Source organism: Geotrypetes seraphini, chromosome 5 (genome assembly GCF_902459505.1).
Source record: "Geotrypetes seraphini chromosome 5, aGeoSer1.1, whole genome shotgun sequence".
Taxonomy (NCBI): Eukaryota; Metazoa; Chordata; class Amphibia; order Gymnophiona; family Dermophiidae; genus Geotrypetes; species Geotrypetes seraphini.
The window spans coordinates 92,016,453-92,031,896 of NC_047088.1; the positions used below are offsets into that span (position 1 = coordinate 92,016,453).

A 15,444-nucleotide genomic window follows, 5' to 3' on the forward strand; every position below is an offset into this window, starting at 1 on the left:
GAAGAGTGGGCCAAAACGTGGCAAATGAGCTTCAACATAGGGAAATGCAAGGTCATGCATATTGGGAAAAAGAACCCGATGTTCAATTACAAGATGGGGGGATCACCGCTAGGGGTGAGCGACCTTGAAAGAGACCTGGGAGTGATGGTAGACACAACATTGAAGGTGTCGGCGCAGTGTGCCACGGCCTCAAGGAAAGCAAACAGAATGTTGGGTATCATTAAGAAAGGTATCACAACCAGGACAAAGGAAGTCATCCTGCCACTGTATCGTGCGATGGTGTGCCCGCACCTGGAGTACTGTGTCCAGTACTGGTCGCCGTATCTCAAGAAAGACATGGCGGTACTTGAGAGAGTCCAGAGAAGAGCAACTAAGCTAATAAAGGGTATGGGGGACCTCTCATATACTGACAGACTGAAAAAGCTGGGGCTTTTCTCCCTGGAAAAGCGACGACTCAGGGGAGACATGATAGAAACCTTCAAGATCATGAAGGGCATAGAGAAAGTGGACAGGGACAGATTTTTCAAACTAAGGGGAACCACAAGTACAAGGGGGCACTCAGAGAAATTGAAAGGGGAAAGGTTTAGAACAAACGCCAGGAAGTTCTTTTTCACCCAGAGGGTGGTGGATACATGGAACGCGCTGCCGGAGGATGTGATAGGCAGAAGTACGCTACAGGGCTTCAAAGAAGGTCTGGACAGGTACCTAGAGGACAAAGGGATTGAGGGGTACAGATAGGAGTAGAGGTAAGGTTATAGGGACAGGATTAGAGGTAAATTATAAAATTATTCAGAGACCACTGTTCAGGCAGTGGGCCTGATGGGCCGCCGCGGGAGCGGACCGCTGGGCAGGATGGACTTCTGGTCTGCCCCAGCGGAGGCAACTTCTTATGTTCTTAAGCTGTTTTTAGATACATCTAAAAACCAGCTTTGGTTATGGGTACTTGGACGATCAGGTTTTTTGATCATCCAAGTAGCCATTTAGGACACTTTTTAGACGTTTTTTGTTTTTTTTTTATTATGAACCCCATAGGGCACAGGGTGTTTAATTTAAAAATTCATTGCTGCTCTTTACTCCAGAGAGCCCGGGATAAATCTCCTCCCATAGGCAAAAATAATACTTCAAGAAATGAAAGTTTGAGGTCTTGAATGCCATGCTGTTGGATAAGCCAGTGTTTGACAAGGGGGGCCTCCAATACTTGAGTTCTAATTTTACTCAGATGCTCAGATATGTGCGTTTTAATACTACGGGAAGTCTGACCAATATATAATAAAAGGCAAGGGCATTGAATGATATATACCACCCCACTTGTATTACAGTCCAATGGGATCTCTTTAATACCCACTCTGGAACATTCAATTGGCATAATGATACACTATGTTGGCAGACTCTACACCATGTGCATGGTTTATATGTTCCTGAATCCCTTATGATATTAGATATCAGCTCAATGAATTGGGAACGTGTCAGGAATTGTTTTAAATTTCGACCCCTCAAGAACGCAAATCTAGGGGGATCCTGAAAAACTGTCCAGGGCTTTCTGGAGATCTGGCTCAGGCTCTCTGGAGTAAAGAGCAACAATGGGTTTTTAAATTAAACACTCTGTGCCCTATGGGTTTAAACAGTGAATTAGAGTGGCAAGCTTTCTTATAATTGTTTTCATTTTTTCATTACATTACATTACATTAGTGATTTCTATTCCGCCATTACCTTGCGGTCAAGGCGGATTACAAAAGGGGAAGTAAAGAGTAGATCAGGATGCTTCAGGGAAATGGGAAGGTGCTTGCAGTATTAAATTGACTTCAGGAATTTCTTGAACAGTAGTGTCTTTATTTCTTTTCTGACCATTTTGTAGTCTGGGGTTGTTGTCAGTAGATTGGAGATTTGGTTGTCTAGTTTTGCAGCTTTTGTGGCTAGGAGGCCATCATACAGTTTTTTCCATTTAACTTCTTTGATTGGAGGGTGCATGAATGGGGTTTGGGTTTTCCTATGTCTAGTTGAAGTAGTTTGGATGAAGCGGTTGTTCAGGTAGGTTGGGCTGTCGCCATTTATTGTTTTAAATAGTAGACAGTAGAATTTGAATAGAATTCTTACCGGAATTGGAAGCCAGTGTGAGTTGAGGTATGCCTCTGTGATGTGGTCGTGTTTTCTCAATGAATAGATACGTTTCAGTGCTGTGTTTTGGATTGTTTGTAGTTGTTTTGTCATTGTTGTTTTGTCAATGTTGCTGGGCAGGGGAGATAGAGCACTTTAGCCTGTCAATATGCAAAAACAACCTTTGAATTCTATCAGCACAACTTGCGTGCAGTTTTTTAAGCAAATTAAACATATCAATCTTTAATTTACAATCTCTCATGCATTTTCACTAAATCTCTCATTTTAGTTCCCAAACTTTAATATATTCACTTAGTTTTGATTTATTCACAAAGCCTAGTATTGGTTTAATCCAACAACTCAGCTTTCATATCACCTGTCACATCTAGAAATTCCAGAAAATCTCAACATTGCTTAATTTGTATTTTTCTTCCATTTATTGTTCCTTTCAGAGGCTTGTTAATGTTTTAAATACATTTCTGTTTATTCAGTGATTGTTTTAAAATTCATCTTAGCAGATCAGGCACTTGGTGTCAGAGAATTCCCCATACCCCTTCTTCTCCTGTCTTCTGTAGGACTGTTGCCAACTTTGGTACAAATTGAATGGGGCAGCAGAAAGGGGGGAGAAGGAGGAGGAGCTGAAATGCTGTGATTGACATCTTCTGCAGAATGCTCGCGTGCAGGCATGGACAACCCTGTGGTTCAACATACCATCCCTATCTACTGGAAAATATATTTTCAAGGTAAAAACCTAGAACATAGAAACATAGAAAATGACGGCAGAAAAGGGACAAAGCCCATCAAGTCTGCCCACTCTACTGACTTACCCCCTTAATACTACCTTCCTAGAGATCCCCTTCCTTATGACCCATCCCCTTAACTCTTAACTCTACCCTCTTAGAGATCCTACATGGGCATCCCATCTTTTTTTAGATAGTCCAACTCTACACAATTTGTGGAAAAATATAACATGCTCCACTGATTCACCTTAAAATGAAGTGCATTCCACAGTTTGGGACCCGCACATTATAGAAATGGTTTGTTGGAAAGCTTGGAGAACATGAGATGGATAGTATATGGCATAGCCTTGTAGAAGAAGAGGGGTGAGAGCATATATTTATAAATTATAACTAGAAGCACACAATTTAATATTTTATTACTTTCTCTTCTCCCTCCTTTCTCCTTTTACCTTGACACTGTAAAGTACTATACTACAACTCAGGTGGTGGTTGATGTGAGCCAATATCATTGCTCTTTTTTTTATTTGTTTCTTTGATTCTGACAAACAGGTGACCTATGAGGTTGTATACAATGGTATCCAGGGGATCCAAAACATTTCAGCAACCTTCATATTGACCAACTTGACCAACATTCCTGAAGATCAAGGCATCTCCCTACAGCAGCATTTCAACCTTCTCTTCAGGGCAGGAAAGGGGTGGATTTTTACACCCTCTCTTTTTCTTGTGCTTTCTCCCCCAACCTTTTTGCTTTTGTCTTTCCCCATACTTGTCTGATGTCGACCCTTTTTTCCCCAAAATCATTTTAAACTTTTTTTTTTTGCCAGTCAGTACAGCAGAATCTCACATCCTCGGCTGCATTTCTTCGGAGTGGAAACCCTGGCTATTTCACAGGAGCCCCAATCCTAACTTTAGTTTCAGACAGCAAGCATCCTGTATCCTTCCTCCATGGCTTTGATTGCATATCTGTGTTCTCCAGACAGTTTCTGTGTTTCCTATGAGGCATGGTCCCTAAACTTATCAGCTTGCTATATTTTTCCTGCCTATGGCTAAACTTAGCCTGGCTGAACCTAGCCTATGGATAAAGTTGTCTTTTTTTTTTCATGCCAAACATCAGTAGAGGCAACGATGTTGATATGGTTTCCAGGCTTTACCAGCTAAAGAAGGTAATGATAGTTGTCATGGTGACAAACAGAGGGGGCCCTCAGCTTTGACAATAGAACATTGTAAGCTGAAAGGACTTATTTGGCCTTCCTCTAAAAATGTTTGGGGCTCCATGCTGTGAGACTTCACTTTCACCTATGCTGTGGCTCTCCACACATCCTACTGTATTTTTCACTCCATAAGATGCACTTTTTCCACCCCCAAAAAGGGGGTGTAAATAAGGGTGCATCTTAAGGAGCGAATGTAAAAAAAACCCCAAACAAAACCCGTACCTCCTTTTGTCAATCCGGCGGTCCAGCATGCTTTCCGCGCTCCTGCCTAGGTTCTTCTGATTTCTTCCGGCAGCGGTGCAAGAGGCAGGCGTGTGCTTTTTGCGTGCCTGCTTGGTCCCTCCCTGCACTCCGAATGGCTGCCTGTCAGTTCTTGTCCCGCGAGAACTGACAGGCAGCCATTCGGAGTGCAGGGAGGGACCAAGCAGGCACGCAAAAAGCACGCACCTGCCTCCTGCACCGCTGTACCACTGACACTGCCGGAAGAGAGCAGCAGAACCCAAGCAGGAGCGCAGAAAGTGCACTGGACCGCCAGGATGCAAAAAAGGTACCGGGGGTTCCTGCCTGCCTTTGGGCTGGCTGGCTTGAAACTGGCTGGCGGTGTTGACCTGGGACTGGCTGGCCGAGTTGACTGGGGGCTGGCTTGGGGTGGGTTGGCTGGTTGCCCTTGGGTGGGCTGGCTGACATGGGACTGGCTGGCTGGCCTGGGGTGGGTTGGCTGGTTGCCTTTGGGCTGCCTGGCTGGCTTGGGTCAGGCTGGCTGGACGGGTTGACTGGGGGCTGGCTGACTTGGGGCTAGCTGGCTGGCCTGGGGTGGGTTGGCTGGTTGTCTTTGGGCTGGCTGGCTGGCCGGGTTGATTGGGGGCTGGCTGGCTGGCTGGCTCAGGGTTGGTTGACTTGGGGGTAGGTTGCCTGGTTGCCTTGGGGCTGGCTGGCTTGCTGGCTTGTCACTGGCTGGGGGTTTGGGAGCTGCCTGGCTGGCTGCCACTAGACGTGCCTACCATTAGATGTGCCCACCACTAGATGTGCCCTGTACCCTTTCCCAGCCTACTACTAGACCACCAGAGGGGGGACAGGGGACAAGGCACACCATTTGGTTCAGAATTTTTTTTTTTCTTGGTTTTTCCTCCTCTAGAGGTGAATGCGTCTTATGGTCAAGTGCGTCTTATGTAGCGAAAAATACGGTATATCCTTCTTTTGGAATCCTCGCTCCCATATTGACAGACACTCCCTACACATCTTGTATTCTGAAACATCCATGTAGCCTCTCACCTTCTAATAATCAGCAGTCTCTATGAAGAGTTCATGGTCTACAAGGAATGATTCACTTGCCCAGATTGCTGGTATAAAGAAAACTATTGACATGAGTAGTAGGGGAAGAGGCGAGACTGAACAGTGGGAAATAATGTGCTCCATGTAGAAATTTTGTTTATGATATAGTGGTAGAAGGGAAAAATTTTCTCAGAATTTGATTTAGTTTGGTGGAGGGGGATTCTCTGGATTAGTGGGGTTTGTATGGGTTTTTTTCTTTTTCCTTGACCTCTGCTCACATAGGTGACCATTGTGCGAAGCTTCAGTAATGGAATGTGCTCAGACAGAGATAGAAGTGATGTGCTATTTGGATTTAACATGAAGACAGGATGTCGGGTTAGGTAATCTCATGGATTAGTTTTACTTTAATAATGAACCTGTGTAATTTTTTAGCATTGTTAGACTTCCATAGTTTAAAAGGTATTTTTTTAACTTTCTTATAATTTTCTCCCTGTATCTATTTTTGTTCCTATCTCTGTGAGGGGTCTTGGTTATGGGGTAATTTTCAGTTTCTCTCTCTCTGTTTGTTTTTTTTAATCACAGTAGAATAGAGAGTGAAAATTGCAGTGTATTTCATGACCACTTGTACCTAACACTGCGAGGCAAAAATTATCCAGAACTCCTGGCAATGTTTGGTAATGCTGATCCCCGCCAAAGTCAAGATTGGACTCAGGTGATTGAACAGAACTGTAGCATGCAGGTAAGGGTCTCCACTCTCCAACTACTAACATAGACAAGGACCCATATTTACACACTGAGTATGGATGGATATCTGTATACATTAGGAATATTTGTATCCTTAAAACATACAGTCCTGTTTTTTTACAGTATATTGCTGGAATTGAGGCTCATATTATGTTATTCAGTATGGGGATAATTTTATAAGGAGCTAACATATGTAGCTGTAGGTTTCCTTAGCATCTCTCCAGACTGGTCTAGATGCTTTTAATTTACACACTTACCAGCAGATGAAAATTGAGAACTACTGACTTCAGAGTGATTTTATAATTGCCTTGAACAATATTTCTCAATAGCAGATGGAAGATGCATGTGCAGTCTAGATATGATCAAGGTAGACTAGTTAATAGAAGGGTGGGATGCAGTTCTATGGGCCCCCCTTGGGGCAGTGGAGGAGGGTGAGAAGTAGAACAGGAAATTTGACATTTTAGAAAAAGAAAAAGGCAGGGTGCATAGAGAGAGGCATAACTAGAAGAAGAAAAGAGTTGTTGATGGCCCTTGTTCAAGTCATTTGTGAGGCCCCACTTGGAGTATTGTGTACAATTTTGGAGGCCCTATCTCTTCAAGGACGTAAAAGACCTGAGGCAGATTAGAGGAAGGTGACAAAAGTAGTACAGGGTTTGTGCCATAAGATACACAAGATTTGAGGAGGATTTGAATATATATATATGCTGGAGAAAGACGTGATATAATACAGACATTTAAGTACTTGAATAGTATTAATATTAAAACAAACCTCTTCCAGAAACACGGGATAGTAGAACTAAAGGTCATAAGTGGAGATTGCACAGAGGTAGATTTAGGAGTAATGTCAAAAAATACTTTCTTCAGAGGGAGAGAGAGTAGCAGATGCCTGGAACACCCTTTCAGGAGAGTTGATAGAGTTATAAATTGTAAGCTAAACCATTCTTGAAATAATGAAGGCTTCTATAGTGGAGTTTCTGAAGTTTTTGCAGGATGGTTTGGACAACGGTTGATGTTAGCCTAGTGGCAACAGTAGCATGCTAACAAAGTTTGATACAAGGATGTGCTCTTGGGCATTATTTCTATCTCGTTGAGAGAATGGAAGCTGGAAGATCCTCTAGCCCCCTCGTTGCAGTGCTTAATTATATGTGGTCCAGTTGCTCTAACTGTGTTCTTTCCCTCACATCCAGACATCACAAAACTGGTCATGAACCACTGGGAGTCACTAGAAGGGTCCCCATGAATGGCTAAGACTATGTCCAAGCTTTACCCTAATGCTCCAGATTCCCAGCAGCTATCTTTTCAGCTGAAAGTGGATTTGCTGGTGGCACAGGTCACCAAATGAACTTCCTTACCTAGTGAAGGAGGTGTGATGTTAAAGGATACTCAAAAGTAGACATGGTCCTCAAGAGACAATTTGAAACTTTGGCCCTAGGGCAGTGGCGTACCTAGCACATGTGACACCCGGGGCCCATCATATTTTGGCACACACACCCCTCCCCTCCCATCTGTATGAAAAACATGCTGCTGCTTTTCTCAAGTGGATGGTCCTAGTTGCTCTGAAATGTATTCTGCTTAAAAGACTGGAGGTGGATGCTCCTGATTATTCCCTTTGGCAGTGTCGTCTGATTACATTCCTGATGTGGGAACGAAGGGATGTGCTGGATTTCTCCTTACTACAAGGGCACTCTTTTCAGTGCATTTGGGAGCCATTCTGGAACACTATGACTCCCCTGGCTCGTAGCCGATTATTGAACTGATGATAAGCTGTTTTTTGCATTTTCTTGAGTTTTTAGCATACCTGCTTTCTTATATGGTTCACTTTAGGGTTTGTGGCTTGAGGGAGGACTGGGGGAGTTGAGGGGGATTTGAGGGGAGATTGGGGGGCTGAGAGTGTGGGAGTGGTGGGGTTGTGTTGTGTTTCTACCTACCAAAAAGCAAGCTTGATTTCTGTATTTCACTGTGATTTTGTCTTTCTTATTTGTTGAGCTCAATAAAATATATTTGACAATAAGACTCTGGTGAGGCCTCATTTAGAATTCTGTGTACAGTTCTGGAGACAGAATTTTAAAAAGATATAAACAGTTGATCCAGAGGAAGATTACTAAAATTGTTGGTGGTCTTGATCATAAGGCATATGAGGACAGACAAAGATTTCAATATGTATACTTTTGGAGGAAAGGTGGTATAAATGTGCATGAGGAAGGTCTCTTTCATCTGAAAGGAAACTCTGGAATGAGAGGGCATAGGATAAAGTTAAGAGGTGATAGACTCAGAAGCAATCTAAGAAAATACTTTTTTATAGAAAGGGTGATAGATGTATGGAATGATCTCTTGGTAGAGGTGGTGGAGACAAGAACTGTGTCTGAGTTTAAGAAGGCGTGGGACAGATTAAGTGGCATAGGGGATGCTGTGGATAGGTAGACTGGATGGGCCATTTGGCCTTTATCTGCCTTCATGTTTCTATGTTTCCTCCAAGGCCGTTGGGTGTGGTAAGCATATGCTACAAAGGAAGCCCTAGCTGCCGCCTTAATCCCTAGGGCAGTGGCGCACCAAGGGCGGGGTGGGGCGGACCATCCCGGGTGCACACTCAAGGGGATGCACAGCCGGCAGGGTCCGGAACCTTCCATACTGCTCTACTATGTAACCTGCACCTCAGCACGGCTCCTGACTCTTCTCCTGAATAAGTACGGCAGCCACGCTGAAGTGCAGGAAGGTCCCATGATAACTGTGTATGCCAGCTCTGCTCCGGAAGATGTAAGTTACATCAGAGGGAGTGGACTGGCAGACGCTAAAAAGCACAAGAAGAAGTGGTGAAGGGACTTTACACATCAGCCTCTAGAACAACACTTCATTTATTAAAAATACATTGACCATATACATAAAATTGTGTAAGCCTATTAAAGAGTCCTTGGTCCTTTTTAGATGGACCCCAACATGGTCGTGTTTTGGCTTCAGAAAAAAGCCTTCCTCAGGGGTGTGTTGGTAATCTCTTGGTTTGTATAAAAAGTCTCAAGAAAACAAAATGCTTGGTCCCAGGCAGTGTGGGGGAGTTCACATACGAGTGCAAAGTCCCTTCTCCACTTCTTCTTGTGCTTTGTTCTATTACACGTGGTGTTGTTTCTTCCTTTTTGTTGTTGTGCCCTTATGAGAGGCTTCCATTCTGGATCTTACAGTCAAGATGGTGTCTCTGGTGGCAATTACATCAATGAGACAAGTTTCCAAGTTGCAAGTTCTGTCCTGCAGGGATCCATTCCTTAAGATTACAGAAGCAGGGCTCTCCTTAAGCACAGTTTCGTCCTTAACAAAAGTAGTCTCTGCCTTCCACGTCAATCAGGAAGTCAGTTTGCCTGCTTTTCACCCTATGGGGTCTAAGAAAAAGATAGAAAGTTGCATTTGCTGGATATCAAGCGAGTGCTTCTCGGGTACTTTGTAGTTACCAATGAGTTTTTCGTATCGGAGGTCAAATTCCTAGATGTCATAAATGACTACTTCTTGGAGCAACTGGTCCAGGAACTGAAGAGAGGAGGTGCTATTTTAGATTTGATCCTTAGTGGAATGCAAGATATATTATGGGAGTTAACTGTGTTGGGTCCGCTGGAAAACAGATCATAATGTGATCGAATTTGAGCTGATACCGGGAGTAACGTCGCAAAAAAAATCTACAGTAGGGGCGTTTAATTTTCGAAAGGGCGATTATGATAAAATGAGGAAAATGGCTAAAAAGAAGCTAAAAGGATGCAAAGGTTAGGTCTGTAAACCAGGCGTGAATGTTATTTAAAAATACTGTCTTGGAAGCCCAGACCAGATATATTCCATGTATCAGCAAAGGTGGAAACAAGAGCCAGCATGGTTAAAAGGCTAATTAAAGAGGCTGTTAGAGCCCAAAAAAATCCTTTAAAGAATGGAAAAAGGATCCGAATGAGGAAAATAAGAAGAAACACAAGCACTGGCAAGTTAGATGCAAAGCATTGATAGACAACTAAGAAAGAATATGGAGAGAAACTTGCAAAAGAGGCAAAAACTCATAGCAATTTTTTTTGGTACATCAGAAGCAGAAAACCTATGAGGGACTCTGTGGGACCATTGGATGACCAAGGAGCAAAAGGGGTGCTCAGGGAGAATAAGGTCATAGCGGAAAGACTGAATGAATTCTTTGCTTCAGTTCTTATGGAAGAAGATGTAAGAAATCTTCCAGAACTGGAAATGGTTTTCAAGGGTGATGATGTGGAGGAACTGAAAGAAAACTCCTGAGCTCATGGAAAATCTTCCAGATTGGTTAAGGTTGGAATGGCAGCTCCTGTTTCCACTGAGATTAAGTCATGTTCTGAGTATCAAATTTCCAAGATTATATAAGGACAATAGAATTTTACTAGATACATGGCAGACATTGAAATATACAGTGGAACCTTGGTTTACAAGCATAATTCGTTCCAGAAGCATACTTGTAAACCAATTTACTCGTATATCAAAGCGAGTTTCCCCATAGGAAGTAAGGGAAACTTGCTTGATTCGTTCCACCTCCCCCCCCTCCAGAGGCCACGGCGCTGCTCCACTTTGCCCCCCCCCCGAGGCCACTGGCTCTGCTCCACTTTACCCCCCACCCCCGAGGCCACATGCACTGCTCCACACACACCTCGCCGCGATCTGACATCCCCCACTCACCCACCCACCCACTAGAGAGAACGAGAACTAGAAGGCCTTGAGCATGCGCAGATGCTCAAGGCCCAGCACAAGCAACAGGGAGGATCATTCGGATTTCCCCAATGAATATGCAATGAAAGCAGTGCATGCACATAGATCTCATGCATATTCATTGGGGAAATCCTGAAAACCCGACTGGATTGTGGCCACATGTTTATTCACACTTTCAAAGAAGTCAAGCAAATTTGTGAGGCAAGATCTCCCTCGGCTGAACCCATGCTGACTCCATCTCATTAAATCAAGTTTGTCTACTTGTTCCACAATTTTATTATCGTTTCTACCATTTTGCCTGGCACCAAAGTGAGGCTTACCGGTCTGTAATTTCCCAGATTTCCCTGGAGCCCTTTTTAAAAATCTGCATAACATTGGCCATCCTCTAATCTTCAGGTATTACAGCCGATTTTAGTGACAAGTTACAGATCACTAACAGAAGGTCAGCAATTTCATGTCTGAGTTCTTTGAGTACCTTGGGATATATACCATCCGGTCCTGGTGATTTATCACCTTTTAACGTGTTGATTTGGCTCAGTTCATCTTCCAAATTCACAGAGATTTCTTTTTTTTTTTTAGTTCTTTATTGATTTTTCAGACTACAACAAATGCGCAATAAATGATTCACATATTTGCATATTACATAATAAGCGCAACAAAACTTACAAACACTACTGCACAATGAAATTTCCCCCACCCTCCCAGCTAATAAACAAACATAATAAAACCTTAATGGAACTATTCATAAAATCCTTGTATCAATTCCAATACTATTCCCTTCCCTTACCCCCCCCCCAGGATGTGTATGCTTACCCGTCTATAAAATTTAATTAATTATTTCTCTTTAAAGTATTTAGCCAATGGCTCCCAAACATCCATAAAATTCTTAAAGCGTCCCTGTTGTATGGCCATGCAACGCTCCATTTTATAAGTATAATACAGGGATTCCCACCAGAATGTGTAATTCAACCTATCCCAGTTTTTCCAATTTCTTAAAATATGCTGCATGGCAACCCCTGTCATTACAAAAAGTAACTTTAATTTCTCACAGATAATTGACTTTTAGCTCTCATAATTGTACCAAATAAAATAGTATCATAAGATAAAGCCACTGGATTCTCTAATAAATTATTTACTTGGTCCCAAATAGTCCTCCAAAACTGCAGTATCAAGGGACAATAGTAAAGTAAATAATCTAAAGTCCCAGCTTCAAGATTACAATGCCAGCATCTATTAGACTTGGAACTATCTAATTTATGTAAACGAACAGGGTTCCAAAAAGCTCTATGTAATAAGAAAAACCAAGTTTGCCTCATAGATGCTGACACCGTACATCTCATCCTCCAAGTCCAAATTCGTGGCCATTGAGACGCAGTAATCTGATGCTTAATCTCAATGCTTCAAATGTCATGAAGACAATTTTTGGTTTCCTATTCAAAAATCCAGATATTATTTTTTACCACTGAGTGGCCTGGTGCCCCAGAAAGTCCACCTGAAAACATAATATCGGCAAGCTATGTTGATTTGTAAGATTTTTCCATCCATGGAACCCCTCCTGAATGGCCTGCTTCAACTGCAACCATCTGTAACTTTGTGATTTATTAAGACCAAATTTGTGTTGCAATCGTGAAAATTCAAGCAGCTTACCATCTGATATCACATCATCAAAAGTGCGTATACCTGTCTTCATCCAATGCTTCCAGATGACCTTAAATTCGCCAATTTGAATCTTGGAGTTTAGCCAGAGTGACTGACAGGTGGATTTAAGTATTGGAATAGGTGTCAAACTATTTATACAGTCAAACCTCGGTTTACGAGTGCCGTGGTTTGTGAGTGTTTTGCAAGATAAGCAAAACATTTGTAAAATCCGCACCCTCGGAAACCGAGCTTGCCTCTATTTGCGAGCCCCCCCCCCTGCGATCCGGAATTCCCCCCCCCCCCGGCGATCCGGCATCCCCCACTCACCCATCCACCCAAACACAATTGCTTACCCCACTCTGGCACCAGCACCAAATGAGCTTAATAAATATGTAAGATATTTTATGTTCAGAAAATGATATTTACTTATTTATTAACTTTGTTGAAAAGTTGATCAATAACAATTAGATGAGATTGTATGTTAAATTTGTCAGATTTCTTTGATTCATATTTAAAATTGGGTAGCTTATTATAGAAGCTAATTAAATATATTATAATAGCTTATAAGGAGTTTTTTCTGTACCTGATCTCAAATTTGCGATTCCAAGTTTTTGTAATTAATTGGGGTGGGATGGGAAGGGAGGGGAGGAGGGTATGTAAGGGTGGGTTTGGGGAGAGTGGGATTATATTTTAAATCTTATCTGTTGGGAAAATGTTTATTTATTAAACACTATTAAAGAGGTCAAACGTAAAAAACTATATGATGGCCTCCTGGCCACTCAAGCAGCCAAACTAAACAACCAAATTGCCAATCTACTGATGGCATCCCTTGACTACAAGACTTTTAGAAAAGAAATAAAGACCATACTCTTCAAGAAAACTCTGAAAAAAGAAATAATACCGCAAGTCTCAAACTCCACCTCTCACTAAAGCCAACTACCCCAAACAAATAACACCCATTTCTTACTCTTTTTGAAAATGACCAATTTTTTTTTTTTTGTAAGTTCTTGTTTTAATACATCTTGGATAATTCTTTTGTAATCCGCCTTGAATTGCAAGGTAATGGCGGAATAGAAATCCCTAATGTAATGTAATTATAAGTTGATTTATAGGAAGATAAGTTCTAGTTTCATTTATAAATCATATAATGGATTTTAAGATATTTTCTTTAAATGTTAATGGTCTCAACCATCTGATAAAAAGAAAAAAAACATTGTTATTTTTAAAACAACAAAATGCGGATATCTGCTATATCCAAGAGACACATCTGTCAGATATAGAATCTAAAAAACTGGAAGGAGGATGGGTCAAACATTGTTTTTTCTCCCCGGCTGTTGGTAAAAAGGCTGGTGTTGCTATTTTAGTGAATAGGAAATGCAATACTTTGTTTAAATTAAAGGCTTCAGATCCTTTAGGAAGATGGGTACATGTGGAAATGAGCATGGGGAATACTACAATGGTGCTTTAATGTTTATGCCCCTAATTCGAACCAAAATGAATATTTTAAGACTCTACAACTGATACTCCCACTGGCTGCCTCTAATTTAGTGGTGGCTGGGGATTTTAGTGCTGTTATGGATCCTTTCATTGACAAAAATCCTAGTAAAATCATGAAATCATTAGGATTGATAATTTCGCACAGTCTTGTGGTTTGGAAGATATTTGGCGATTATTTCATTTTGATGGTCGGGAATTTTCTTTTTGTTCCCATGTTCATAACTCCTTTTCAAGAATAGATTACAAATAAACCTTTTGTACAATGTGGAAGAACTTCTGATTTACTCCAATTAATCTTATATCCTGTGGCGCTAGAAAAGGTTCAAAGAAGAGAGTGACCAAGATTAGAGAATGACACGGTGGCGGTTTACCCGTGGCCACCGCATTTTAGCCGCGGGTCACCCGCCGAAAACGGGGAAGAAAACTAGCAGTCGCTGCAGCGACGGGGACAAGGCCATTCACCGCCCGCGGGGCGGTGAATGGTCTTGTCCCCGCAGTGAGGCATGAAGGATCGCGCAGTCCCCGCAACTCACACCCGCCTGCCCAATCAATTCTAGTGTTTAGCCAGCTCTCTCCCTTCTCCTCACCTTAGTTTGTAGATTTTCTTTTTCGGCGACCCGCACGCTATCAGAGAGCCGCGCACCCACTGCTGCTCAGTTTCGATCTTCTGCTCTGACGCAACCGGAAACAGGAAGTTGCAGCAGAGCAGAAGATTGAACACTGAGCAGCCGCGCGTGCGCGGCTCTTTGGGAAAGCGTGCAGGTCGCCGAAAAAGAAAACCTATAAACTAAGGTGAGGAGAAGGGAGAGAGCTGGCTAAACACTAGGATCGATTGGGCAGGCAGGTAGTGGCTGCGGGGACCGTGCGATCGCTAGTGTTCCCGGCTCAAATTGGAAGGAGGGAGTAAAAGGGAAAAGGATTCTGGGCCAAGGGGATGAAGTCGGAAAGAAAAACCCACAGCAGGAAAGAAAGGGAAGGACAGGCAGGTGAGCCAGATGCTAGAAGCAGGGGGGGGGGGAAGAAAGAGGGAAAAAAAGCTAGATGGGGTTGAAAAGAAGAGACACACTGGTATGGAAGAGGAAGATAGGGGAAATCTGGACACAGGAAGGTAACAGAAAGAGGGGAAATTATGTGCATGGGGCATAGGGACAGAGACATAAAGGGGACATGCCATGGGGATGGTATATGGACACAGGGGGGGCAATGACAGATACATAGGGGAGATATTAGAAATGGAGAAAATAGGAGCACAGAAGCGAGATGGTTTGTGGGGATGGGACAGGGACCGAGCTTGCAGGCTCCAGTGGCTTGCACAAATTACATTGTAACGTGCCATGAAAATAAGAGGAAGGAAGGTAGATAGGCCACGCGAGAGGAGCTGAAGGGCAGTAGAAAGGAACAGATGGTAAAGGAGGGAGGGAAGGGTGGTGGTGGAAAGGAATAGAACAGACATTGAAGGAGGGTGGAGAGGAACAGACCCCCAAGGGAAATGTGGAAGACAGAGTGGGAAGAAGACAGATGCCAGACTATGCGGGAGCGGAGGGAAGAAGATGGGT

At 42.8% G+C, this 15,444-nt stretch overlaps 1 protein-coding gene across 1 annotated transcript in view; it reads left to right on the plus strand.

The window, feature by feature from the left end:
* TCTN3 (tectonic family member 3) overlaps positions 1-15,444 on the plus strand; it is a 173,410-nt gene that overhangs the window by 140,248 nt on the left and 17,718 nt on the right. Inside the window, 4 exon segments of the mRNA XM_033946503.1 lie at positions 3,384-3,518; positions 3,659-3,766; positions 5,600-5,697; positions 5,900-6,056. Coding sequence (XP_033802394.1) covers positions 3,384-3,518; positions 3,659-3,766; positions 5,600-5,697; positions 5,900-6,056 — 498 coding nt within the window.